Below are 26,992 nucleotides of genomic sequence, written 5' to 3'. Positions count from 1 at the left end.
GGGCAGCTGCCATGGGTTTGCACCAAGGCCTTGCATAACTCGGAAATCCTCCACACTGTGGCTAGCAACGAGAGCATAAAGGAATACCATGTCTTGATTTTCTAAAAACCTTACCGGTCTACATTTTGAAAAGTAGAGACCTCAGTTCAAACCTAAGGGTCTTCAATTCAGACCCACAGCAGTGGAAAATAACTGCCATTATTTGCTGGCAGACAGCACTTAATTTGATGAGTATATGAGCTGATCAATGCATTCACTCTTTGTCCTTGCTTAGCTGGGTTCAGTGCCCAAGGATTGCTGGTCCCTCTCAGTTGAGGAGTCGCTGATCCTCCAGAAACCGGCTACTAACAGTTTAACCTATGACAAGGTCATCAGGCGATTCTCTTTCCCATTTCCAGAGAGAAACGGCTCTCAGCAGCCAAAGACTGCTTAACTGGGGTGAAAATGGGACAATCTACTCCTGAGGGAAACTTTGCTTTCTGGTTTTGTTAACACTACAAGATGAGTCAGTAAATCTTTTTGTGGCAGTACTTTTTCTGCCAAATGAAATTGGTTGCATCTGCAGCTTGACATCAGATCACATGGAACTTTTAGTGCATAGCATATGTCTGAAGTCCTCATGTCCAGGCACAATAATGTCTATGTGACAGTAAAGAATACCACCTTTAAATTGCGCAAGCAAACCAAATCCAGTATCTCAAGATTGACAACACATTTAGGAAAAGGATGAAAGGAATGGAGTTCATTCATGATCCATTCAAGTTTGCTAAGCAGTGGCTGCCTACTTCAGAAGGTACACTATTGTAACGAGCCGCGTTACTGGTGTTCAAGCAGGGAATGCGCTTATTGTGAATAGTTGCATTATGGGAAAAATTTAAAGTTTAAGTATGCAACCACTGGGGGCACTTCTGAGAAAAATGATGGGGTGACTATGTTTGCCAGTGGGGAGAAGAGAAAGCCTTGGGGACTAAGGAGGTTGGGAAGGCTGGCCAGAAATGCAGATCGTGAAGGAAATAGGGCCCTCGGACCAAGAGCAGTAGTTCCCCGCGTGCCGCTGTTCAAATAAAATGTACAAAATGAATGCAGCCTGTGCATCCTTCTTCGCCCCATCCAAACCCAGAGCGCCACGTGCCCCCCTTTTCTATACCCAACATGAAAAATGAAGAGGGCTTTAGAAGAGAATGATGTGAAGTCTGATGGTAAATTGCTCTTTGGAACACTATCAAATAGCCAAGCGTTTGTACAGAATATACAAATGTTGTCGTAGTAATGTGTTCCATTCTTCAGATTTCAGGCAACATGTAGATAAGCGCTGCACTTGATCAACACAAAAGCAACAGAACACCGGATCACATGAATGAAACTGGAACAGAGCTGTATAAACCTGTATATTATGCACCGTAGACCAATGCCTGGCACCGCATTTCATTTGAACATGTAATTTCAATGCATAAATCCTTTCCAAAGAGCCAGGAGACACTACTAAAACACTAATTCGTGTTTCAGGTTACAAATTTCTAAAGAGTGTACAAGACTGAGGCAAAAATTTGTAAGATCCCATTGCTGCACTAGCCTTTGTTCCCTTTCTCAGATGAGACAAAAACTACCATGTCTAATTATGGTACAGTAAAATCAGTCACTTTCACCACATCTTATTCACTCTGTGCTGGCACCAGCATACCACTTTCAGTACCATCTACAAATCTGTGCTGCCTATTTGCACAGGGATGCTCTGGTGCTAGCTTTCATCAAGACAAACTAATTAAAAATTTGGGGATTTTTGCCTAGAAGAAAAAAAAAAAAAAAAAAAAAAATAGGAGGCTTCCCTGTTGTGTTCTATATTTTGGCGAGAAGCAGAATGTGCGTGATGGGGATGTATACTTGTGCATCTTCCACTTTTGCTACCAAAACTGTAGTTGGATTGTTCTTCATTTTCTTCAGATAGCTGAGGGACCTTATTATGAAGGAAAACAAGTTCATAAGAAAGCATAAATCTGATGAAGCATCTACAGGAGAAATCTCACAGTCGTGAAATTCCATTATAAGAAACATCAAGCAGCAATTACTTCTTATGTTGTGCTGTTGTGAAAGAAAACTGAGCTGTCCAATTAGAAAGAAAGAGTTTTAATTAGTATCTGGGGGCTAAATGAAGATTACTTGCACTTGGAAATACATCCAAATTCAATTAAAAAGGACAAAAAGTCACAACTGTGACATCCGAGAGGTGATTTCAAAATGAAAAAAAGCAAGCATACACAAATAACTTCTGCCATCTCTTCAGAATTCAGGAGTACAGTAAAGATTTGCTGTTACATGCAAATTCAAGATATTTTTAGTGAGTTGGCCCAATTTGCCTTGTGAAGAAATGCAAATATTTATGCATTCACAAAAAAGATCATTTATATAGACACTGACAACACTAAGACCACTTCTAAAAAAAAAAAAAAATACCGTATACAAAAGAGTGATTATTACCAGTTCTCAAAGTACAAACTTAACAGTTTAAAAAAAAAAAAAAAAGTTTATTTGCTCAGTGGGAAATGGCAAGTAGGTCACTGACAGTTCTAAACAAATTCCAGTGCCTCACCCTAATGAGGCTGGCTAAGAGACAGAAACAGGTGTGGTGTTGCATGTGTTGGCAGGACGCAGTGGAAGTGTACCCCCGTGCTGCGCGAAACTCTTGCACACCCCACCCCATCCAACCCCTGTGGTTAAAAGCACTTGTAAAACACATTTCCCAGACAGAGCCCATTTGTGAAACAGGTGTTCGCTACATTCTGCTTCAGCCCTTTCTCTTAATGTGGCTTCTATGTCCCGAGTGCCTCATCATTCTGTTGAAGCAAAAAGGGAGTGTAACAAAAACCAGAGAGACACACAAAAAGAGCCATTTTAAGTTACTCTATGTAGTTTTAAAAGACAGACAGCAGGGGGCGTGGCGGCACGGCAGGTTCAGCCGGCGCCCACAGTATGGCAGGGCTAGGGTTCGAGCCCTGCTTGGGATGCCTTGCGACAGACTGGCATCCCATCCAGGGTGTGTCCCTCTGCCTTTGGCTTTGCGCCCTGTGTTGCCGGGTTAGGCTCCGGCTCATTGCGACCCCACTCGGGATAAGCGGTTGACGACGGATGGACGGAAGACAGACCGCTTTAAGTCTGAGATAATGAAGATGATGCAGAGGTGTTACATGACTTTTCCCTGACCCTGTACACCTACTACACCTTGAAGAAATGATTTCATCAATACAAACTGCACCCAGGATCACATCTAAAAACTGACCATCTGCACAGCACTAGGAATCCACCATGGCGCCTGGTGCTTCACGAGCACAGCTTTCACCCTCAATCGCTGGTCCGAAACAAAATACGGTCAATCCAAAAGAACGCAAGGAGCATCTTCATCATAAGGTGTGAAGAAATCAATTATTTTCCCCAGAATGGCAAATTGTCCTACATAGTATTTACATTAATACATCAATTGCATTTAAACCTACATGTCTGGACTTTAAAGACATCTCCTAAAAGAAGGAGATGTTGATGCTTTGCCTAACAATGTCACATAGAAGTAACCTAAAATGAAATCTGGGGGAGAACAGTTTCATTTGTTATTTTGACAGTGACGTACAGAAAACAGCTGGCTGTTGACAGATGAGAGAGAGAGAGAGAGAGAGAGAGAGAGAGAGAGAGAGAGGGAAATAGACTGAATAAAATCTGACAAACTCCTTCAGGCATCTTAGAATGAGATGAAGACTTGTCCTACAGCACAGTCACCATAATCATCATCAGAGCAGAACTTCCCATTTGTTCAGCAATCTTCAAAAGGCAAACACTGAAGAGACGCTAGCTGTTGCTGGACATAATTTGCCTATTTAGTCATTTAACCAAATATCGCATCAAATCACAGTTGGTTCTCTGAGGACCAGCCAACAAATTCCACAGTTCCACACCCAGCCTGAATGCAAACACTCACATGGACCAACACGCATGAAAAATCTGTCTCTGCTAGTTTTAGCAACTTAACTTCAAATTAATGCAGCTCATGAGAGTTGTTAAAATTTCAAAATGCTGTCATTTGTAGCGGTAGTGAAATATTGAGAAGCAGAATTTCTAAGCGAAACAAAGGAAATCATGTGTGGGGTGAAATGAGGAACGCACGATAAGGACATATTTCTTACTTTCCATTTCAGCAGCGATTTCATCTTAAGTGTTGTTTCGCGAGTCGCCTGGGCCTGCAAAGCATTAGTGTAATAAGAATGACCCCTCGCGGTTCATTAGCCAAGAGACTGTATCTGGGAAGCAGTAAACACTTCTGACTAGGCACTTAAGTCTTGCTCCCTGTGAAAGCACAGTACAATGATCGCCTTGGCCCAGTTCAGCGCTTTTCTGAAAAGTAAACCCTCGACACAGAGGGCCACTTCACCCAACGGGGAAAGAGGGACCCCAGCGAGTTGAGTCCCGACAGCAGTCCAGGGCACTTCGGCGCTCTGCTGCCTGAGGGATACGGAAAAGCCCCAGTTTCTGTCCAAAAAAATCAATACCGACTATAGCAAAAACATTATCGCTGTACGAATGAACAAAAGGCACAGAGCGGAGACAAAGAGCGTTGTCCCCTTATATCACATTGGTCATTCTGTCGGGGTTCACACATTCAGGGGAGAAGCAAACCACGGTGTGCCATGACCTGGAGTCACTGTATCGGAAGGGAAGTCGGAGACTCATGGTACCTGCAGGGTTTCGGTGTCCCAGGAGGGGCTTGTCTGTTGTACAGCGGAGCAAAGTGCTTAACCTGAACTGCTCCGGTAAGTGGTTGAGCTGCACAAATCAGCATCATCCCAAGTCTCTCTGGGCAAAGAGTTAGTTAAGCAACAAAAATAAAACTAATGTCCTTTCCGACTACTTGCTTGTGCGGTTGTGCTGTACTTGATGATAAAACGTTTATTGATTTGTTGAGAAGTTTTGGGAAATCTATACATCGGATTTCCAGTAAAAATTAAAAGGGATGATTATTACTAAAAGAAAGAAAAGTCGACAACGTAAGGAAAGGAGGCTGTGGACAGGTGTACAGCACATCACCTGCGAGTGAATCACATTGATTGTAAAATACAATGAAAGCACATAAAACGGAGTTCTCATTTAGAGACACGAATTTAAAGGACGTCCACAAGCCTTGATGTAAAACTCGGAATTGATAAATAAAGAGGCAGCGTGGAAGCGCGATGCAAGCGGCGCGGTGACGGACTCACGCTGACTGACACAGCGCTCAGGATCAGGTCCGCACTGACTGTCAGCGAAGACAAAGAAACCAAAGTGCGCAGAACGACTGCAGCCACGGTGTGTGTGAGAGGCAGCGAGAGGAAACACTCACCAGCTGGAAAGTACAGAGGAAGATGAGCGTGCAGCGTCCACTGCAGCACCCCATTGTCACTGTGTGCGTGACCGCAGGCGATGATCCGCCGCGCAGCGGAGGAGCCGGACTCAGGGTTAGTTAGGGGGGACAGGGGGGGGGACAGGGAGGACAGGATCACTCACTGACTGAGTGACTCACACAGACGCTCGCTCGGTGACGGAGGATCGCTCAGCTGCTCAGTCCGTGATCGCGGAGCAAACGAGTCTCGCCACGCGCGGCGCTTCCATGCTCGTCCCGCGAAGGGAGCCGCGCGCACTGCGCTCCGGTTTGCGCGCTGCCGGCTACTGGGTGGCCGCCGTGCGCGCGCGCACCTCGGTTTGGAGGGGGGGCGGGTTTTAAGGGGAGCGGGGGTATCGTGCGCCTCGCTGCTTGGGCGGCCGCCTAGTAAGTGTCTGAGTGGACTTGTTGTGAGTCCCAGTGAGGGTAAAAACTTTGTTTTGCACTGGATGCACTATTCGTTTATACACACTTAGTGAGAAAAGAAACGTTTTAAAAAAAACGCAACACCCTAGGCTAGGCATTCCTTGTAAAATGCAAATAGGATCACTCACTGGTGCAACATTCATCATCTGCGGCTACAGTGGTATATTTGTAGTTTGCTGCGTGGAAAAAAAAAAAAAAAAAAAAGTATTTCCACCGTGAGCACATTGACTGTACTTTGTAAGGAGTGCCCGGTCGATCCGCTGCTGGTAACAACTTTTAAGACACATCTTGTGCTGCTGTGTTGCAAACTCCTCGTGTAACGTTCAGAAGGAGAAAAACCTGGCGGGGTTTTGGCGCCACCTTCTGGCCAGTGTTTAACGCGCACATGTAAAGCAGCAGAAAGGCCCTTTGGCGACTTGTTTCAGAATCGTGTTAAAACGCCGGTTTACACTGTTAGAGTGTCGCAGATCGTTTATCAGGGCAGATGATTCGCTACGAGACACTTAACAGCCACATATATGCTGCTAGACCCGCAGAGCGCCGCAATCTTAACATACATTTACGTTTATTAATTTAGCAGATTGTATTCTCCGGTGGGGGGCGCGGGGGCGCGGGGGCGCGGTGGGTTGGACCGGGTCCTGCTCTCCAGTGGGTCTGGGGTTCGAGTCCCGCTTGGGGTGCCTTGTGACGGACTGGCGTCCCGTCCTGGGTGTGTCCCCTCCCCCTCCGGCCCTCCGCCCTGTGTTGCCGGGTTAGGCTCCGGTTCCCCGTGACCCCATATGGGACCATCGGTTCAGAAAATGTGTGTGTGTGTGTATTCTCCGGTGATTTAGGCCTACACCTCAAAACTGTGCATCTTGAGATGAAAAGTGTTTTTTGACAAAATTTCTGTGTGTCTTTAAAATTGTATAGCGCTGCATGTGTTTTTTATAATAATAAAATATTTGTTCATGATTACCTTTAGCACCGGAAGGTAGTATTTTCAACTTGGTTCACATGAACTAGATTTTCTATGATTTCTTATGGGAAAAACAACCCCACAGGGAATTATTTCACTGTGAAATGCATATCTTCAGTCTGTATTAGCAATGCACATTGGGGAACATCCATTTATGAATCAATTATTAATATCACTTGTCCAGTGCAGGGTGGTCTGTAACCTGTGCCGGTAGCATAGAGTGGTAAGGCAAGGGTACACACTGGACTGGCGGTCAATGTATAGCAGATATTCCAAACCCCTCAGTTAAATTTTAAGGCCCTGAAACCTCTAACTTTAATTCTTACTGCTAGTAGTAAATTGATACGCTTATATTACACACACACACACTGACTGAAACCGCTTGTCCCGAGCAGGGTCGTGGCTAGCCAGAGCCTAACCTGGCAGTGCAGGGCGCAGGGGGAGGGGACACACCCAGGACGGGATGCCAGTCCATCACAAGGCACCTCAAGTGGGACTTGAATCCCAGACCCACCAGAGAGCAGGCATTTGGCCAAGCCCGCTGCACCACCACACCCGCTCACTGATATTATGGCACCACTAGAATAATTACACATTTTAAATTCTGTTTTTATTTGTAATGCATTATTTGAGCCATAGGGGGTGCGGTGGCGCAGTGGGTTGGACCGGGTCCTGTTCTCCAGTGGGTCTGGGGTTCGAGTCCCGCTTGGGATGCCTTGCGACGGACTGGCGTCCCGTCCTGGGTGTGTCCCCTCCCCCTCCGGCCTTATGCCCTGTGTTGCTGGGTAGGCTTCGGTTCCCCACGACCCTGTATGGGACAAGCGGTTCTGAAAATGTGTGTGTGTGTGTGTGTGTGTGTGTGTGTGTGTATTTGAGCCATAAATTAACCCACAAAAATACAGGGTGTGGAAGCACCTAAGAATATATTAACATCAAGGACCTAATGAGGCATAGGGCCATCCTTTGCTGTCAGCACAGATTCAGTTCTTCTTAAAATGCTGTCCTGCCAATCTGGAACTAATTGCAGTTTGATATTGTACCATTTTTACAGAAGAAAACCCTAACCCTAACTCTCCAGTTCTTTGAGGAGAAAATCTGCTCACCATTGGGTGCGCTTTGTCCTGCAAAATGGACTCATATTCTTTAGCCTTTGTGCTACCATTCAGAGCAATCACTGGACCAAATAATTTGCACTAGGTGGTTTTCTATATCATTATGAATCACCCACAATGTTTATTAATTGACAACAAACACTGGGGTTTGAAGGAATCCTTTGGCTTTTTCCAAACATAAACCCATAGAAATGAGGGAAATAGGGTGAACAATCACTCATTAGACTGTATTACTTTCTCTGTTGCTCAGGGGTTCGTATTTTGTGCATCTTATACCAGGTTACATTTACATTTACATTTATTCATTCAGCAGACGCTTTTGTCCAAGGTGACGTACATCTCAACAAAAGTACAACTTATGCATTACATTGAGAGAAGGAGACATAGCTGCAGACATGAAAGTCTCAAGCAAACCAAGCGAGGTTATGTTGCTTTCTGTGCTGGCCTTCAATACAGTTAGATTCCAAATGGCAGCCCTTTGTGAAACTGACACCCTACAGTTTTTGTTGAAACTTGGTCACAGAGGTGCTGATTCATTCTGTAGTAATTTCTGAGGTTGTACTTTTATTCTGCAGCTGTCCTGTGTAGTGGCCATCTATCCGTGTCAGCGAGCTTTGGTCTCTGCCAATGCAATTTGTCCATGTTAGGTTTATGCTGTCATTATTTTTGAAGCTGCTTCCCATGACACATTAAATAATTTTGCAGTTTCTATGGCCAATGTACCTGTGCCTTGGACATCTACTATTTGACCTCATTGAAGCTATTAGTTTACACACACACACACACACACACACACACACACACTTGTCCAATACAGGGTTGCAGGGAACCAGAGCCTAATCCGGCAACTCAGGGCATAAGGCCGGAGGGGGAGGGGACACACCCTGGACGGGACGCCAGTCCCTCGCAAGGCACCCCAAGCGGGACTCGAACCTCAGACCCACCGGGGAGCAGGACCCGGTCCAACCCACTGCGCTACTGCACCCCCCAACTATTAGTTTACATTTATATTTATTTACTTAGCAGACACTTTTCTCCAAAGCAACTTCCAGTGAACTCTATGTAGTGTTACCAGCCCACACACTTTATTCACAAAGGTGACTTACACTGCTAGATACACTGCTTACACTGGGTCACTCATTCATACATATCACACACACACACACACATTTTCAGAACCGCTCGTCCCTTACGGGGTCACGGGGAACCGGAGCCTACCCGGCAACACAGGGCGTAAGGCCGGAGGGGGAAGGGGACGCACCCAGGACGGGACGCCAGTCCGTCACAAGGCACCCCAAGCAGGACTCGAACCCCAGACCCACCGGAGAGTAGGACTGCGGTCCAACCCACTGCGCCACCGCACCCCCTCATACATATCAGTGGAACACATTCTTTCTGACTGGCAGTGCTACTCGCTGTGCCACCATGCCACCCATGTAGTTACTTCATGTTGCTTTTAAAACTCACATATCAAAGTAGTAAGTGTCAATTTTTTTATCTCTCTTTTATACCAACACATACTGCTAACTGGCCATCACTCTAACATGACTGACCGTTGTAGCTGCATTTGTATCTGGGATTTAATAACTTCAAAGTTAAACTCTTTTTCATGTAGTGCTTCCAAAATTTTGTCCACCCGTGGTACCCTTTTACACAAGAACATCAATATACTTGTTTATGAGTTTATGGTGGTATTTACTGTACTTAAACATGAATTTGTACAAACTTTCACTCTGCCCCTCTATTCACCCCCTTCCTTTTAATGCTACCCTCAGATCTTCCTTGATTCATTATAGAACGGTCTTTAAAAGCCATTCTTGCAGTCCTCAGGCGAGTTCCCATCTCACCCTTGGGTTGTAGGATGATGATAAATCTTTTACAAATTTGCTTGTGCAGTGAGGGAAGACTTCACTTCTCATTACATCACGCTGACTTCCACCCAGCTCTTTAAAAGCATTTCATTCTGAAGCTACACAGTTTCCATTCTGCTAAAAATAAAGTGCTATTTTGAGAGTATACGCCACAAGAGATTCTACTGAAATGTTTATTTTTAATTCTTTCCAGAGCACTCTTAATTTTTGTATCCACTGCATCACAGCTGTTAGTATAAGTTATAATTGTATTTAAAAATTAACAAATCAAAGGGTTTCTTAAAGGATACAGTGAAGCTGCAAACTTACTCTGGTATGTACTTTGTTTGTCATTATATAGTTTTTTTTCTTTAGTTCTGCAAGTCCCATTCACAGTAGCATAGATAAACCCAAAGAGAAAAGGCAGTTTTGGTACTTTAAGTCTGCTGTGTAAGAATTCTGGTAAAACTGAAACAAGAAGTGTAAGAAATAGGTAGACAAAGAACTTGATAAATTAAAGATAAATACACTCTCTCAGCACAAACTAGCATAGAAGGAATTACAACAACAGCAAAAATGTTTTAACTTGAGCAACATTGAACTAAATATCCCTTCGATCAGTATGAAGGATATCAAGCCACTTTTAGATAAAAACATACTTAAAATATCCTGGTCTTCACAGATGAACTTTTTTCATCGTTAACATGTTATTTCCTAACCAGTGCTATAACCTAAGGAGATGTACAGTTTTAATGATTTGTACAGCTGACTGGGTCTGTCATGCTAAGTTAATTTAGGTTAAGTATTGTAGCAATCGTAGAAGCCTTGCTAAGGAGTCTTGACCTATTGGCTGGCCTATTAGGTTACATTTCTCAGTTCTTAACTATTACACTTCCTGTTCACTCAGAAACCAAATAATCTAATCTAATACTATAATTTTTTATATGAACATGTGCCGCCCAGTGTACATGGATAGCTTTTAGGTTCTGTACGATCCAGTGCTCAAATTAGCCTGAACCACATAAGGATCTGCTTCAAAATGATTGTACAATTCTTGTCCCCACATGAAGAATGATGAAAAATGACAGGCATGTCATGACAAAGGTCACTAGGGAGACCTGCATTAGGACTTCACAGGACGGCAATGTTGTAACAGTATAAATGAGAGCAAGACTTTAGTAAATGCCATCACTTCTGAGGCTAAATATAGACTGCATTCACCCACATGTGTGGAGACAAAAAACATGCTTTTTATATGGACTGAAGAGGTGTCTTTGTGCACAATAAGTATGTATATCTCTGCACCTCAGTGTACTCTGCTCTTTGGAAAATAAAAATCAATGTAAAAGAGCACAGAACCAATATAGCCAAAATACAAAATAAAATGGTTAACCGCACATGTTTGAGATAAAAAAAAAATGTAAGTTTCCCTTTTCAATCCCGTTTAAAGTTCTTAAATTTATTATTACACTTACTAGGACACGACTCTCTTTATACTGAGTGGCATCTTAGCGCATCAATTTCAGCGACAAGTTACAGTGCAGTGCCATTTACGGGCTCGTTATTAGTGACGTCATAACTGGGTCAGTATGTCAGACAGTGACCGCCTCTTGCTATTCTAGGAATTCTTTTACTCGATTAACTCCGTACACCTGCTGTACACCCTATGCATCTAAATACGCTCATAAAATGGTCATAAAATGTTTTTTTTTCTTAAACAACATATGATATGGCCTGCACATACTGATACTTACTCTGTATATTCTCTTTAAGAAGCTGTTTACGGATTGCACGTTTTTTACCTGAATACCTGAAACATTTCAAATTTTAATGTCTATTTAGAAACTATGGTATGTGGTAAACAATAAAAAGAAATAATGAAAACAACACGTTCGTTCTTAATCTAGGGCCGTTAGATGTGCGCCCAGCGGGGGCACCGGAGTTCGCGGCGTTGCGCTTTCGGAGTTTGTCCGCTGGGTGCCGCTGTTTCTCACCGTCGTCCTGCCGCCGAGCCGCGCGACCGGCCACGGCGGAATGAAACCAGAGAAACGAGGTGGCGAATCTCACTCACTGCTTCTCGCCGAGCATCAGCAGACAGACAGCTCTGCCTTCTCCGAGCTCCACGCAGCGGGGAAGCGATCGGGCTGCTGCGGTAACCATGAAGTGTCTTTAAGGTGTGTATTTCGGTCCCGACACGCGTGAAACGTCGCGGGTGCAGAACTTGGGAGAGTCGAAAACGTGATGAAGAAGATGATGTGGGAGCGCAGGGAGTGAAGGCGATGCTGCGGGACATCATCGCTCCTCGGGAACCGTGAGGAGCCTCGGTAAGGAGGAAACGCTGCACCCAGGAGGAAACTCCCCCTCCACTGCGTCTCAGACCGCTCTCTTTGTTTTTACATGAGCCTCGTATAAATAATATGATACAGAATATTGGCAATATGATCATGTCAGGCACATGGGACCCATCATGGGTGACTTCGTTGATACATTGATACTCTTCCTTTTTATTCTTCTTTGAGCATAATAAGGGCGACGTGAGAAGTACGGCAGTCGGAGGCAGTTGCTGCTTGTAAAGTGTAGGAAACTAAATGAAAAACAGAGCGACACTTTGTTTCATGTCGGGCAGCAGCTAGAAGTTAAGTGGACAGGGGTTCAAATCTGTGCAGGACTCTGAGTGTGATCCCATAGCAGTGACACCTTGGTCTTGTGAGTGTTAATAGTTTCATATGCAAAGAGTGACAGGTATCAGATATTAATAATTATGTCCAACACCCTGTGCCATACAAACAGTGGTGGTGGGATGTATATGGAAGAGTTAATCCAAAAGTGAAGCAAAAGCATTTAAAAATATTTCCTTCTAACTTAGCGGGATTGGAAAGCTAAAATAAATAGGCCACAAGTAATCATCCAGAAATATCGTAATGGCTGAAATATTTTTGATTCCTTTTGGTGCTCCAGTTTGAAATCATCTAAATCATATTACTGGCTGGTAATCATGTTACAGATTACATGGTGCACCGTTCGTCTTGGAAAGCAGGTGGAGTTACGTCAGGGACTGCGAGTGTGCGTTTGTGCAAAAGAATTTCGTGGACAGCGCTTTGCGGAACAGTTGTGCAAACGAGTGCAGTATATGAAGTCAAAACGAACAATGAATGTATGAAAGAAAACGGCAACGCAGACACACGTGTTACTTTTGACAGTATGTATGTGATGTAAAGTGTTCTGGGACAGTATGTCAGCAACCTCCTATATACTGTAGCTCTTCGAGCTCCCCGACTCCCTGACAGAGGTGTTTTGTACACCCTGAGATGTAGAAATGGCCTATACAGACTCACACATGAGTGCCGTTACATCTTTCAGTTCTTTACATCCATGGTGCTGACTTGAGCAGCAGAGGAGCGTCTGAGATGGCCCATTTTATTGTGCACAAAAATGACATTCTGCAAGAGTGTTTCACATTATTTACAGTTAATTGTAAAAATGCTCACCACACACACACACACACACACACACACACACACACACACACACAGATACATGTGATTAGCACATAGCCTGACAAAGGTTTTATGCTTTCAGATGAACCACAGATATGAACAGGCCACTATTGCTGTTATTGTGATACTTACTGTATACTTACATATCTTCCTCTTGTTTTGGCCTCTTGTGCCTATACCATTTCCGCCATCAGGAATCAACAAACCATCAACTATTGTCTCCAAGTGTCTTTTTTCAAACGTATACCCTATTATATACATTTACCTCCAAATGTCTTATTCTTTTTTTGTTGGACGAGCACAGAGTTACAGCAACTTACAGATAGATGCAGTAGGCCTAGAAATTTCAAATATGTTCGCATGCACAGACCCCAAACAGCTCAAGGTTAAAAGGTTACAGTATGTCACATGTATGATCACACATGTCTTATTCTATTCGGTCTATTATTGTACAACTACTCACTATAAAAAATTTATTCCCCTGCATCAAGTACACTATCAGAGGGCTAAGTCTAGGAGTTCTTTGTTCCAGTCAGAAAGTGGAACACCTGACTCAACTTGTCTAAGTTGAACTCAACTTGACCCTCTTTTAAGCTGAAATACGTCATGAATGACTTCCTCTTAGAGCACATTTGAATTGACCTGCTGTAGATGCTTTGACAGGATAATGACATTTTTCTCTGGGTTCCCTAAAATGTCTGTATAAACTCAGGAATGCTCAAGCTGTAAAACACATCGCCCCTTGCCCACCCCAAACTGACTCAACTGGACAACATGCATGTTCTCAAGGCATCATGCCACATGGGCTGGAGACAGTGAAATCGAGGGTGAATACATACGCAGGTATCATCAGTAAAGAATTACTCCGGTGTTTGGTGGTGCTGCCCCTAACAGAGCAGCATGGCCCACTCGCCTCCTTGGATTAAAGCTTGAGATCTGTGACAGGGGCTCTGGGCTCAAGATGCAGTGACTGTGAAATTCCTCTCAATAATTGATGGAGTCCTGGGCATGCTAGCCAAGGCAGTCAATAAGAAGCTAAGTGCAGGATGGGGGAGTGCATGGGGAACTTGCGACAGCAGAGGGACATGACCTAGCTCTGGTCTGGTCACGGACCCACCCTGCTAACTGGACCTTTCGGCTTCCTGCTGAGTGCATGCAGAGAAAAACAGTTTGGTCCTTTCTGGGTCTAGGTCCTTTGAAATTCGCATTACTCCCGTGATAGTTGCGCCATCAAGGACACGAAGAACCCGATTTTGCCAAGTTATTCCTGCAATAATTGTCAAGATTGCAAGACTATAAATTTCAGATACCCAACCAATGTCATAGTGAATATGCGCCGAGTACTTTACAGAATGCTTAAGTATGCTTTAGGCAAATAACTCTAAACCATTGCACAGTATTGATTAATTTTTGAGATACACTGTAATGCAGATTTGCAAGCCGCTGTGTCCGTTTCTGTATTATACGTATTGAATGCTGCAAACGAAATAGCTGTTGAGTAATTAGCAGAGCTTCTTTTACATCTCAGGAGTAAGATAAACGTATACATTTGTTTTCATACATTAAATATCACAATCAGAGCATCCCTGATAGACCAGCGAAAACAAGGACAGCACCACCTACGCATGAATGCTCCTAAGAATAACACTTTTCTAACAGTATGAAATAAGTGAGACAGGGGTCTCCTTGGCTAACTCTATGTGACAGGCATGGGTTTTGTGCTGCGTTACACGCTCTTAAAGCGAGTACAGTGTGCTGATGAAGATGGGAGAGAGGCTGAGTTTGGCTCCTTTGAGTTGTTAAGACACTTGTGAAATGTGATGGAAAGCTGAATGAACACAGTGTCCTAGGTGAGACCCCTTTGTGCATCATGCGTTGGACAAACAACATACACCAGTGCTGCCTTCCTGGGGTGTTGAAGGCCTGCATTTTATCCCAGGACTTTCTAAACCCCTCTCATTCTTAGGAGATTCCTGCCATCAGACCTCTGCCAGAGTAGTGGGGATGAGTAGGAATGGGGGTGGGGGTCTAATTCCTAATCCATGAACAAAGGCCCCTGCTGATAGTTCCTCAAAAACACGGCAGGCCAGAACAGGAGGCTTCTGTCTGAACGTGCTCCACACACTCTTTCTAGTCTCCCACTGTTGGGCTTTCTGGGGCTTGCCTACCGATGTAGCAAAGGGGGATAACCTTGTGGGTCCCACAGATGCAAAGGCTCCGCTCGACGGAGTGATCTCTCTCGGGTGAGCTTGGAGGAGAGAGTGAGCCAAATGCCATTATTGATCTGGCTGTAAGCAAATCTTCAGTTAAGTAACAGTGCATAACAACGACAGCTTGACTCTGGAGTGCAGCCATCTGAATCAGACAGTACCCCCAGGACAGCGTCGGCGCTACCACATCAGTCAAGTAAGCATAACATTATCAGCTTTTTTGAAATTTGCACTGTATAATTGGTTTTCATTTCAGTTTTGCACTGCACCTGTTTCAATATTTAATTTGTTACGTCACAACAATTATAAGCAAAACAGATTTGAGATTCCTAAATATTAACGCTAGCGATAAGTTAGTATTCATTATTTTTCATCAGTTCGGTTTTGCGTTTGTAGCGTCCTGGGTCCTGTGCTTTCGCAAGCAGCTGCTGTTTTTTGTCTGAGAAATTCTCTGAGATCGTTGCAAAGTCTTTTTGTAAGGTGGGAATTATGAATGGAGCGCTCCAGTGTGAGCGGAGATCGTGATTTGGCATTTTATAGGTGTCATTTTCAGTTGTACGTAGATATCTTGGCCATGGTTTCGAGAGTGTGGAAAACTGAAACAAAATTTTTATTGATGCATTCTCACAAACTGGCAGTAGTCAAAGGCCTTTGTACTCTTTTTGAAGAACCTGCAGAGTGCCGCAATGAATATTTTTTGCAGCTTTCAGTTAGATTATATTACTTTTGCTTCTGTGGATCAAATAAGGCCAGTATAAGCTCAGGAAGCATAAATAAATTCCTTTGTACTATGCTATGCGATGTACTAGCACTAGCACTGGAGCCTCAGAGCGCTTGGGCTGCACATTCTGACATGGGTTTGAATCACCCTCGTTCAGTGTGCGGTTTGCATCAGCTTCCTCCAGGTGCTCCGCATCCCCTTCACATTCCAAAGACAGGTGAAATGGAGAATCAAAATTGCCCACAGTGTATGGATAAGTCACTACGTTACATTGCTCTGCTGTATAAATGGGTAAATGATCGTAGGGAGTTTAATGTAGCATATTTAACATTGTAAGTTGCTCCGAATGAAGGTTTCAACTAAATAGTAATTAATCCTAGTAAGCTGCTTTTGAGAAAAGTGTCCGCTAAATGAATAAATGTAAATATGGGTATAATTACTGCAAAGGAGTTACTTTCCTTCCTTACTGCTAGGGCTGGGAAAATTAAGCCGGTCTACTTGGCCATGGGCTCTGGCTTGAGGAAAATGTTTCTGTCAACACTTAAGTTGAGGGACATTTCTCTGATCCTGCCAGGCTCTTTATTTTGCCTCCACACTACATAGTAGGTTGTAAAATGTAAGAGACGGGATGCTGCGCCTTTATTGTGTCCGTTGCAGAAAAGAAGGAAACGCTCCTTAACTGTTACATTGAGATTTTATAGTGTGCATGCACCTTTTAGTCTATAATTACATATTTATTTACGTATTTAGAAATGTGTAAATTGAGCTGCCAGTTCACCTAAAAGCAGTAACACACTGGAATGGTGTGACATCCTAAAACAAAGAGCATGAAAATTGGGGTCGCAGTTACCGAAAAAAGGTGGAAAGATGCTGAAGTTTTACTAAAAACGACGGAATACGACAGCACGGGAGGTCAAAAGTGAAATGAGCATTTCTGCAACAAGGTGCCTTTACATATACGGTATATCTTGTTTATCGTAAATCTCCTGTGCTAAGAATAAGAGCTCCCATAGCTACTCTGGGAAAGCCCAAATTGCAATTTCTACTGAACGTATTGAACGTTACTTATCGCACGCAGCACATTACATGACAGAGTGAGAGATGAGAAGGGCCTAATAAGGCCTAGTTGATCTGCAACATCATAATGACGCATACTTAGTAACTTCCTCTAAGTGTTGGTTTTACACCGGCGGGTGTCTGTGCTCTGCTGCTTCAGGTGAAACTGTCACTCAAGTGTGAGACACCAAGTTATTTTTGTCTTTTTTGAAGAAAGTATTTGGTTATTTATTATTTTATTTTATTTCTTTATTTATTTGCCGGTACAAGACGGTGAACAACAGTCCCAGGTGACACTTTGATGTGAATAAGAGGGAATTCTGCATAGTTACAGTGACTCTTGAGGGTGGGGTCAATGCACTAGTTCTTCCCAATCCAGGACTCCCTAGTAATTAGGGGTTCCTTCTCCGTCTCGTATCGATCACTGTAATCGATAAGGAGTAAGTGCCGTCTGATACGGAAGAGCAGATGATTCCATGGCAGTGTTTTTAGCCCAGTTTGAAGGCGGTGAAACCAGGAGCAATAGAATCAGCTTTGAGCACATCTGTCTTTAGATGAAGAAGAAAAATAGAACTGAAAAGACAATAGGCCTTTTTAATTGTGAGTGTTTTTCATAGAGTGTGTATGTGTGTCTTCGTGTGTGTGTGTCGCTGTGTGCCTGGGCGTACACACACAGACACACACACGTAAGGGAGTAGCTCAACTCCTCTATCTAGGATTATGGGTGACAATTTTGATAATGCCACAGAGTTTTAACCTGTGTATCACGGGGTTTTGTGAGGTATTAAACCCTCAAATGCGCAGTCCATTAACACACAATTAATGAATCCCTGCAGAGCAGCCATAGGTCGAGTTTCCTGCGTAGCGCCGGGGGATGTGATGGACAGGAACGTGCCCGTTTACAGTTAGCTGGGTCTTCCCGCACGACCGCACCAACCAACGCATTACGTGAACTCCAGCAGGGTAAACCCATGAACGGATCAATGACCCTTATACGTGAACGTCCGTTTCAGACTCTCTACACCAAGGGTGTCCAGCCTTTTTCGGCCAAGGGCCACAATCATTATTGTGAACGTGTCCAAGGGCTACACGTGATAAAATCATCGTAAATAACATACTGAATCTTTAATGTCTAAACTAAAAAATTCTTTATATTGTTTGTGTGTCGTGTGTTCAAGTGGGAATCTAAGTGTAACTGTATGATCATGTGATTCTGTACAATTTATAATATATAAATATTGTAAATACAGTATGCATTAATAATTTTACAAATGTACCTGAGGGCCACATCATGTGAAATGGTGGGCTGTATGCCGCTCTCAGTCCACAACACGCTGGACGGTACTGCTCTGCATGAACATAAGTTGTTTGCACTTTTTTTCGACATGTGTGGAAAGGATCCAAAATGCTGAAGGAAAAGGATGTGGCAAGAATTGCTGTCTATTTCATTTATCTTTTTTTTTAACATTTTTTTTTTTTCATTTTGACATAGTAAACGCAGCTTTTAATAAGAGTAGGTCAGCAATTTGGTCTGATCTTTAATTTACTTTTGTTGGCAGCTACGGTGAGGCCAGCAGGTCCACACCCTCCTGGGCTCTGTGCTTTGAGAACACCTTAACTTTGACAGGAATAAGTGATTACTGTTGACGTTGAGAAAAGTGCCATTGCACTTGCTGCATTTCAGTGGAAATGCTACCTTACGCTGGCTGCGTGAGACAGACAGAAGCGTAGTGGGTCAACTGCAGCCTTTCTTGTTGAACGGAATGAAAAGCAACCTACGAAAACGTGCGTGAAATCGCGCTGAATAGTAAAACAAAGAAAAAAACGGCAGGAAGGGCGAGATAGGTTCTACAGCAGACAGGGTCTTTGTGCTGCACGATCATCTTTGCGCTGGCGCACTTCAGGTTCGACGTGTATGAGACCAACCCAAAACCACAGTGACGCTGTGCAGGCAGCTTTCATGGAAAACAAAATCTCGACTCTCAGATCTGTGTTTCCGTAAGCCTCTGTACCTTTGCAGTTGAGGCTGCTGCAGCTCTCTGAAACTCAAGTGTGAGATCATAAGACCATGCTGAGTTCATTTCACCTCAATGCATCTTGTAAAGCATCGTAAACCCAGCATTGCAAAAGATTCAAAGCTTTCTGAGTTGAACGGCAAATTTCGATACACCTATCCCGCCTCATGGAAATAAGTCAGTTAAGAACGTTCTTGGTTCCACTTTAGCTGAAATTTAGACCGAAGGGAGATCACAGCCTATGCATAGTAAAAAAAAAAATCTTATTTTTAGTTTCTTTTAGTTTTTTTATGCATAGCAGCTCCTTCCCCATGTTCCTACTTTCCAAAGGATGACTTTCCATACCAGCTGATTAGCTGATGCAGATGGAGCTCGTTCCGCCGGCTGTTGTCTGGGTGATGACACAATCCAGAGTTCTGTAGCAGACCCTCTTCTTCCACTAGGAAAAAAAACTGCCCACTTTGATTTCATGAGAGCATCGATGGGATTACATTCTCCTTCGTGAGATGTTGCTTGGCAGGTTGTGTGCTTGCCATACATTGAAGAATAGAAATCGGTACTGCTCTGTGTTTGTAATCACGTGGCTTAATGGGATCAAGTGCTAGTGAGTTCCTTCAGCTGTCGGAAAAAGTCGACTACAGACTGTCTGCAGCAATGGAACGGACCTATGTAAATCAGGAACTGTGTCAGATCTACATATCGTGAAAAGGTACTTACGCTGCTTGATAAATAAGGTCATGATGGCAAGATCACGGCAATACGAATTACATCAAGTGTTTAAGTACAAAGGACCATGTGGTATAATTTTCTCTGGTGCTTATGTGGCTTGAAATGAGTCATCAGACTAGCAGTGCCTGAAGGCAGTGACTCAGGACTCAGTTTGCAGCCTGGCCAAAAGTCCAATGTGATTATTTTGCCGCAACTTCTCTGATAATTATGAGGCATTGCCATTGGTCAGCTAGCGCGAAACAGTGAAAGTGATACGATTCGGAAGACATGTCTACCGAGACATTAAAGAAATAAAATCAGCATTTATTCAGTGCTTTATTAAAATCTCCACACTCTTTGGCGACTTCAGTTTCTTGGAGTAAGCATTCTACACCGCTTGTACTCTGGAATGAGGGACAATTAAATGCCTCTGAAGTCCTAACATTTAGGGTTGACCTTTCCCTCACCGCTTCATGAAGTACAGGGCCGTAGGGAGGCAGAAAAATCAAAGTGACTCTGTGTCTTGGGTACACGTGGTCTGATCCGCAGTGAAAGTTTAGTAGAGTGATACACATACACACCTGATGCGCAGTGAAGGTATGCCGGGATGATGACTTGTGTGCTGTGGGAGGTTGTAGAGAACCTGATGGCCACTCTGGATGATGGGTTCCTCTGGAGCACTAAGCGCAGCTTTCTGAAAACTACAGTGGCAGCGTGTTGGCAACACTTTGCTCCACTTGGCTACACAGCTCAAGATGTCAAAATACTTGAAGTGTATGAAGATCTTCCAGCAGTCTTACAGCAAGTGACAACATGCCAGCCGCAGTCAGTCTGATGTTTCGCCAAACAACAATAAGAGACGCTAAATCAATACCCGAAACCTGTGAAGGAAATAGCAGTTGGAAGTAAACTGGTGGGCTTATGATATCCACCCCACCCAGGAAGGTGCTCCTTTCATCGTCTTGCCAGATCCTCTTTAATTTACTAACTGTGAGATCAGCTTTCAGCTTCAGCGCTGTATGCACTTTGCTTTTTGCTCTTGTTTTGGTTAAAGATCACGAAGTTACTGATTCGTTAATGTGAGAGGGAAACTGATGAATGCACCGAATATTTGCTGTGCGCGATGGAAAGATGGCAGCTGGTATTTTTGTGGTAGTATTTTCCAACATCGCAACTGTACACGCTGTATGATGGCACTGGGCACAGTGTGTGCTTCTGTGCTACCTGGTGCTCTGAGGTTCACTCAGCTCTGCCAGGCCTGGTTTTCCAATGTCAGGAGGCGGGAGGTTGTGGGGGGGGGGGGGGGGGGGGGTCGACTGAGGGGGCTTTTACTGGGCTCAGCGTCCCGCTGACAGGTGGACTCACACAGACCCAGGAGAAAGCTCTCAGCATCCGTATTCGAACTGGCAGGCAGCGGAGCATTCTGAGAACTCTGTAGGGGTGTGTAGCATATTTCACAATTTGGACTCGTTCTTTTCCTGAAGAAACCTTGTAAAAGTAGGGATTATGCGAATTATAGGGATCTGTATGCTGCCACTCTTTTAATGTTCCTCTTAATGTTACCTGTTCAAAAAATGTGCACTCTAGCGATTCTTTACACAGCTACCCATGTAGTGTATGTGACACAAACCGACTGTAGTCTCGCAATCCCATGTCTATATCTGAGTCTCGTCTTCTTTTGGCGATACGGACTTTTGTTTTTGCCGAGTTTTATGTCGCTTTGGATAAAAGCGTGTGCCAAATGGATAGATGTAAATTATTAAGCATTAAGCTACTGTACCACTGCAGCAGGAGGACTTCAATTAATCAGCCAGTTAAATCTTCTCTCATTTTGAATGTTTTTTTCATGGGTAATTTGTGGCAAAAGGACTCTTACAGTACATTATTTGAAAGGGTTTCAGAAAATAGAGAAATCCAAATTGTCAAGATGAAGAGAATGTAAAATAGTTGTCAGATTGTAGGAACGGTAATGGATGAGCGCTTTGAGGATTGTGGCTTATTACAACTTGTCATACGGTACATTTGAGAGCGATGAGCAGTCCAACTTCTGACTATGCTGCCATGCACTGGGTTCGAGAGCGAAGTCTGGCCAAGTGAGGCTGAGACAGCACTTAGTTTAGAATGCATGGAGGGCAGCTTCACCCCCCTGAGTGCTGAGTTCTGGTTTGTCAGAAGAGCGCGCACACTGGCGATCCAGATGCCCCCCATTGTCATGTGTTTATGAATAAAACAAAGTGCGTCTGTCATTAATGTGGGGAGGAAAGGACGTACCGTTTGTTTCGCCGGCTCATCGAGATGCAAACTGTCTGGAGGCACCGGAGCGTTGCGGGAGCTCAGAGCGGTGCCTCGCTCCCTCAGGCTGACGTGTCCGAGCTCGTGGGCGGAGATGCCCTCCCGGCTAAAACCCTCCACTGCGGTGCTGCTTACTTGGGAACTTTCACGCATGGGATGCTCATGCTGATTGCCTAATGCGCTGTGTAATTGAATATGAGCGCTGTCAATGTTGTTTTTGCCGTGCGCCCCTGTTTGCACTTAATGCATTACTTTCTGCCACAGTGGTCTTGAAAGTGGCTCCGGGTAAGAGCACCGGTCCAGATGAACAAAGTGGGATGTAAATGGATGCTGATGCCGAGGCCGGCCCTCGGAGTCATGGGATGTGGCTTCGATGATGATGCTTCAGTAGGATTCACCCTAGCTCAGGGCGCTGGGTGGAAAATACCACTTCCTGTGCAAGCTTCCACATGTGCTCCGGTCTAAGCGCCGTGCTCTCAGCAGTTAAAGCGGCTACAAATCCAATACGGAATCTGCAAGCACTGAAGCGGAAGTGTGGATGACGAACAAGTGACTTTTTGCAGGAAGTTTACATTTAGTTTTTTTGCGCAAGGCAGTTATTTTTAAATAGTTCAGCAGAGCTGCCATTGTGTCGCTGGCTTCCACTGTTGTTGCTGGCTTACATTAAAAAATTAATTCACATAAAAAAATTATATCTAATCTTGTATCAGCCAAGTCTGAGAAATGGTCCTCCAGATGGTCTAAAATTCCCACCTGCTCATTTAGCATGGTACAGAGTTTATAGGAACGCTGTTCCTTATCAGCGTTTCGTCACACACCCAGTCAGCTGAAGAGAGGAAGAACAATATTCCTAGATTGCTTCTTCGGCAAGGACATCATTTATTTACAGGTTTATGTTTTAAGTCCTCCAGGAGATATAGATATGCGGGCCAACTTCTGAGTGTAGCGGTGAGAGACTTGCCGCAAATGTTTCACTTTCTTCTTGTTTTTACAGGAGTCCCAGTCACCGTGTTCTTATGTGTCACATTTGCATTGCTAAAAACATCCCACTGGTGCCTGGGTACAGCAGCAAAGGCACATCTCTTATACTTGAACAAAACCCAGTGGTGAATGCAATCACGATGCTCCAAAATTACCCACAAATGGTTGTGATTAATGCCCACTCTGAAACCCACTCCCTGAAGTGCACATTAATATTTTATACTTGTCTGTCCCTTAACAATAAGCCTTTTCTTTTGCAGTATGTCACAGAAAAGGGGCAGCAGTGGTTTTCAAAGGAGATCAAAAGGAAAAGCATTTACCCCTTGTTGTCTCTGGAATTAATTGTAGGGATCATGTTACTTTAATTGAAACTAAACTGCTATGTACAGATGGACAGATAATTAATATGCGAAAAATAAAATACGTTTTTTTTTCAAACCAGTTTTGTTGTTAGTTTACGTTGTTAAGGAAGCACAGCATAACTGTGGTACAAATGATGGATTTATATGCATTGGTTTTTGAAGTTCCAGTCATGAAAGCTTATAATTTGAAGGGTCTGGAGTTAGACCTTTGGGACAGAGGCCAAAAGTGAACAGGAATGAGAAAGTGGACTTTTCTGTGGGTGCCTGTTCTGTGCAGTGGCCGTGAAGAACGGTGTGACATCGTGACTCCAGGCAACCATTGTGATGCCATTGGTTTTGAAAGGATCTAGAAAGTCAGGCCTAATGCTTCTCAGTGCACTTTAGCTCTTTCTGTGACTAGTGCCCCTGAATCACTTCTGAATACATTATCTGTGCCTGACTCTGTTGAAGACAGTATGTTGTATATAAAGAGGCAGTTTTACTTACCATGATGTCAACCAGAAAACACACACACCTGAACCGCTTGTCCCGTACGGCGTCACGGGGAACCGGAGCCTACCCGGCAACACAGGGCGTAAGGCTGGAGGGGGAGGGGACACACCCAGGATGGGACGCCAGTCCGTCGCAAGGCACCCCAAGCGGGATTCGAACCCCAGACCTAGCGGAGAGCAGGACCCGGTCCAATCCACTGCGCTACCATACCCCCCTAACCAGAAAACATTGTAGTCAAATTCATCCGAATGTCTGAAAGTGTTTATACACCACAAATGACTTAATACACCATTCATGTGCGTTATTATTATTATTATTATTATTATTATTATTATTTAAATCAGTATCTTTTTTTTGATCTAAACCAGACCACTCTCAATTGTTGCATCATCAGTTACATGCAGACTTCATGACACCAGCTTTCAGACCAAAATTTTAAAGTATCTAGAAGCGTGTGCAGTGCCATTACACATGGTAGATGTCCTCAGATTTACTTTATAATGAACACTCAGCCTCAGCCTCACACATTTCAGTGAAGTAAGGGCAGCAGGTGGTACAGCAGCTAAAGACGTGGTCTTGTAACCTTCAGGTTGCCAGGTCCAGCTGTGCTTCCGACTCCTCCGTAGTGCACTTGATTTGGCTACTTAAGCGGAATTGCTCCGGTAAAGTGCTGTGCTGTATAAGTGGGTCAAATGCTTGCTTGGGATGAAAGTGTCAACGTAGTAAGAAATAATAATTAAGGCAAAGCAGTATTTACATGTTTGGAGGGAGGAGCTTAAAACTGTGTACCATTTTTTTCGGAGGTGGTGAAAGGAAAGAGTCGCAGCCCAGGGCCTACTCTCGATGTACAGCGGCTGATATGACCACATACGGCAGCGCAGGTGTGAGGGTCTTGAGGGCAGCTTCGTTTCCACCACACTGAATGAGTTATGGAAACGAGACCCCGCCAACCGGGCAGATAAGGCGAGTGCACTTCAAAAGTGCTGTGGAAATATCAGTTGCTGTGCCGAAGAGGCCTTCAGCGTTCCTTGCCATCGCGGCGATTTATCTCTGACTGCACTGCAACGTGAAGTCTGGGGCTCAGCTTCATTTAAGGACTCGGATTTCACGGCGGAAAGTGTTTGTTCGTCTCCACGCGTTGCTAAGTGGGTCGAGCCTTCTGACGAGCTACGCTACTGTGTAAGAGTGGTTTGTTTGAGGTTTCCTGCTGAAAGGTGCCGGGGCCGGCTGAGGTGCAGTTCCACTTACCACCTGAAGGTGCCGCTAAAGAAATACAGCTACCGTCAATAAATTACAGTTCATCTGTACGTTATATTTTTCTTTGCTTAGCAATTGCTTGCGTACAAATCCATGTACCTAATATTCATCATTTCGTTTAGCTGGCAGGGTATGTAATTGGAGAAATGGCACCTTAATTCACGTGCTTCACAAAAGAAGGACATTCACACCCTTTCAATAACTTACAGCTGTCCAGTCCCATGGACACTTAAGCACATAAATACACCACTCACACACTTATTTATTTATTTCTTTATTTTAATCATTTTACTTACATTTAGTTGTAATTCAGTTTCTTTTCCGGTAGGTTGTTAGCATGAAATTGCTGTTTTGGGTGTGAGACAACATTGAAACACACACAAACTGGAACTCTTAAGCAGCGTTTGGTTTGGGAAATTGAACAGGATGAAATGAGAAACAAGGACGCTGGCAACAATTAGGAAATTGCACAGGACACATAATCCTGCCTAGAACACACAAAGAGGCTTTAGGTCTGAGAAACCATTAAAGGATCATTGGGGGCTTGGCTTGGGAGGAGCAGCTGTTGGCAAAGCATTTGTGCAGACTGTAGTATAGCTGGACTCTGTGTGAGTGTGTGTGTGTGTGTGTGTGTGTGTGTGTGTATGTGTGTGTGGGAGGCAAAGGACAGGGGTTGTCTGGTTTCATTATGTCCAAAAAAAGAAGAAAATGTGTGCATGTTCAGACCTTTTGTAGTTTCCCATAAGCCCAATAGATCAACTGGTCTCTGCTTTGATTTCATAATGAGGTTTCATCAAGTTTGTCTTCATGTATCCCTTCTCATTTATTTGTGACATTGTGTTTGTGAATCTTGAAATTTGTGAATCTTTACAATGTCATTGTCCCATAAAAATATTTTTCACCTGAAAAACCCCAAAAATATTAATTCTTTAGTTTTATCTTATAATGTGTATATTGTGTATTATTTTGCTTTTTAACACCCTTCTCTGTGCTACCATATTAACCAATTTCAGTTAGTTTCCTGATGTGTTATATTGCCCCTGTGTTGTTGCAGATCATTATTCATGCTGGAAGAAGGAAACCCTGTGCTCCCTGTGGTCAGTCTGCAAAAACGCAAGCAGCTTCTTTGCATTTTGCAGCTTTCTGCCTCCTACTTCTTTGTAGCCCTGCAGGGATATTTTCAGCACCAGAAATGAGTCATCACCCTATAAATATTTAACTTGTTATGTGAAGACAATTAAATATATGGAGGTGCTGATTCAACGTGCAAAAAAATGACTTAATAAAAAAAAGGCAAAAAATTAAAAAGAACGCAGCCTTGTCATAATTCAGCATACAGTATCAGAAAACGTGTGTGTTAATGCTTGAGGGAGTGTGAATACTGGGAAGTGGAAATGTGCACACACTGTGTTTCATACTGCCTCTCTGCTTGTTGGTCAGAGTCAGCAGGTGTAACTAAGGTGTAAGGAAGGCATGTTGCTCTGTTCAGCAGAATGCTCTTTCCCTTCAGGGACTGCCATGGTGACACCACTTCCTTAAGCGCCCTCTCCTGTTAAACGACTTAGAAAACCTGAATGACGGCGCCGGGGGAGTTGCCTGCTGATGCTTTTGCTGTTGGTGGTTTGTGAAGCGCTTGTTCGGAAGGCCTGCTGGGACT

At 43.9% G+C, this 26,992-nt stretch overlaps 2 protein-coding genes across 5 annotated transcripts in view; one reads left to right on the top strand and one right to left on the bottom strand.

The window, feature by feature from the left end:
• LOC108936932 (sodium/potassium-transporting ATPase subunit beta-1-interacting protein 4-like) overlaps positions 1-5,704 on the bottom strand; it is a 35,262-nt gene extending 29,558 nt beyond the window's left edge. For all 3 annotated transcript variants that reach the window (XM_018756585.2, XM_018756589.2, XM_018756586.2), the window contains exon 1: positions 5,360-5,704. In XM_018756585.2, the coding sequence (XP_018612101.1) occupies positions 5,360-5,413 (54 nt within the window). In that variant the 5' untranslated portion in view covers positions 5,414-5,704. The remainder of the gene's footprint in view (positions 1-5,359) is intronic.
• A 6,096-nt stretch (positions 5,705-11,800) lies between these two features.
• The window catches only part of LOC108936928 (uncharacterized), a 36,154-nt gene continuing 20,962 nt past the window's right edge, over positions 11,801-26,992 (top strand). Inside the window, exon 1 of one of the 2 annotated variants that reach the window (XM_018756582.2) lies at positions 11,801-11,918. The gene's annotated coding sequence lies outside the window, so the exon portion shown is untranslated. Of the gene's footprint in view, positions 12,069-26,992 lie in introns of both variants that reach the window. The other variant, XM_029249815.1, reaches the window with a different exon arrangement.

This window comes from Scleropages formosus, chromosome 2 (genome assembly GCF_900964775.1).
Source record: "Scleropages formosus chromosome 2, fSclFor1.1, whole genome shotgun sequence".
NCBI lineage: Eukaryota > Metazoa > Chordata > Actinopteri > Osteoglossiformes > Osteoglossidae > Scleropages > Scleropages formosus.
The sequence above is the reverse complement of the archived record's forward strand: the minus strand, read 5'-3'. Positions and strand labels throughout refer to the sequence as shown.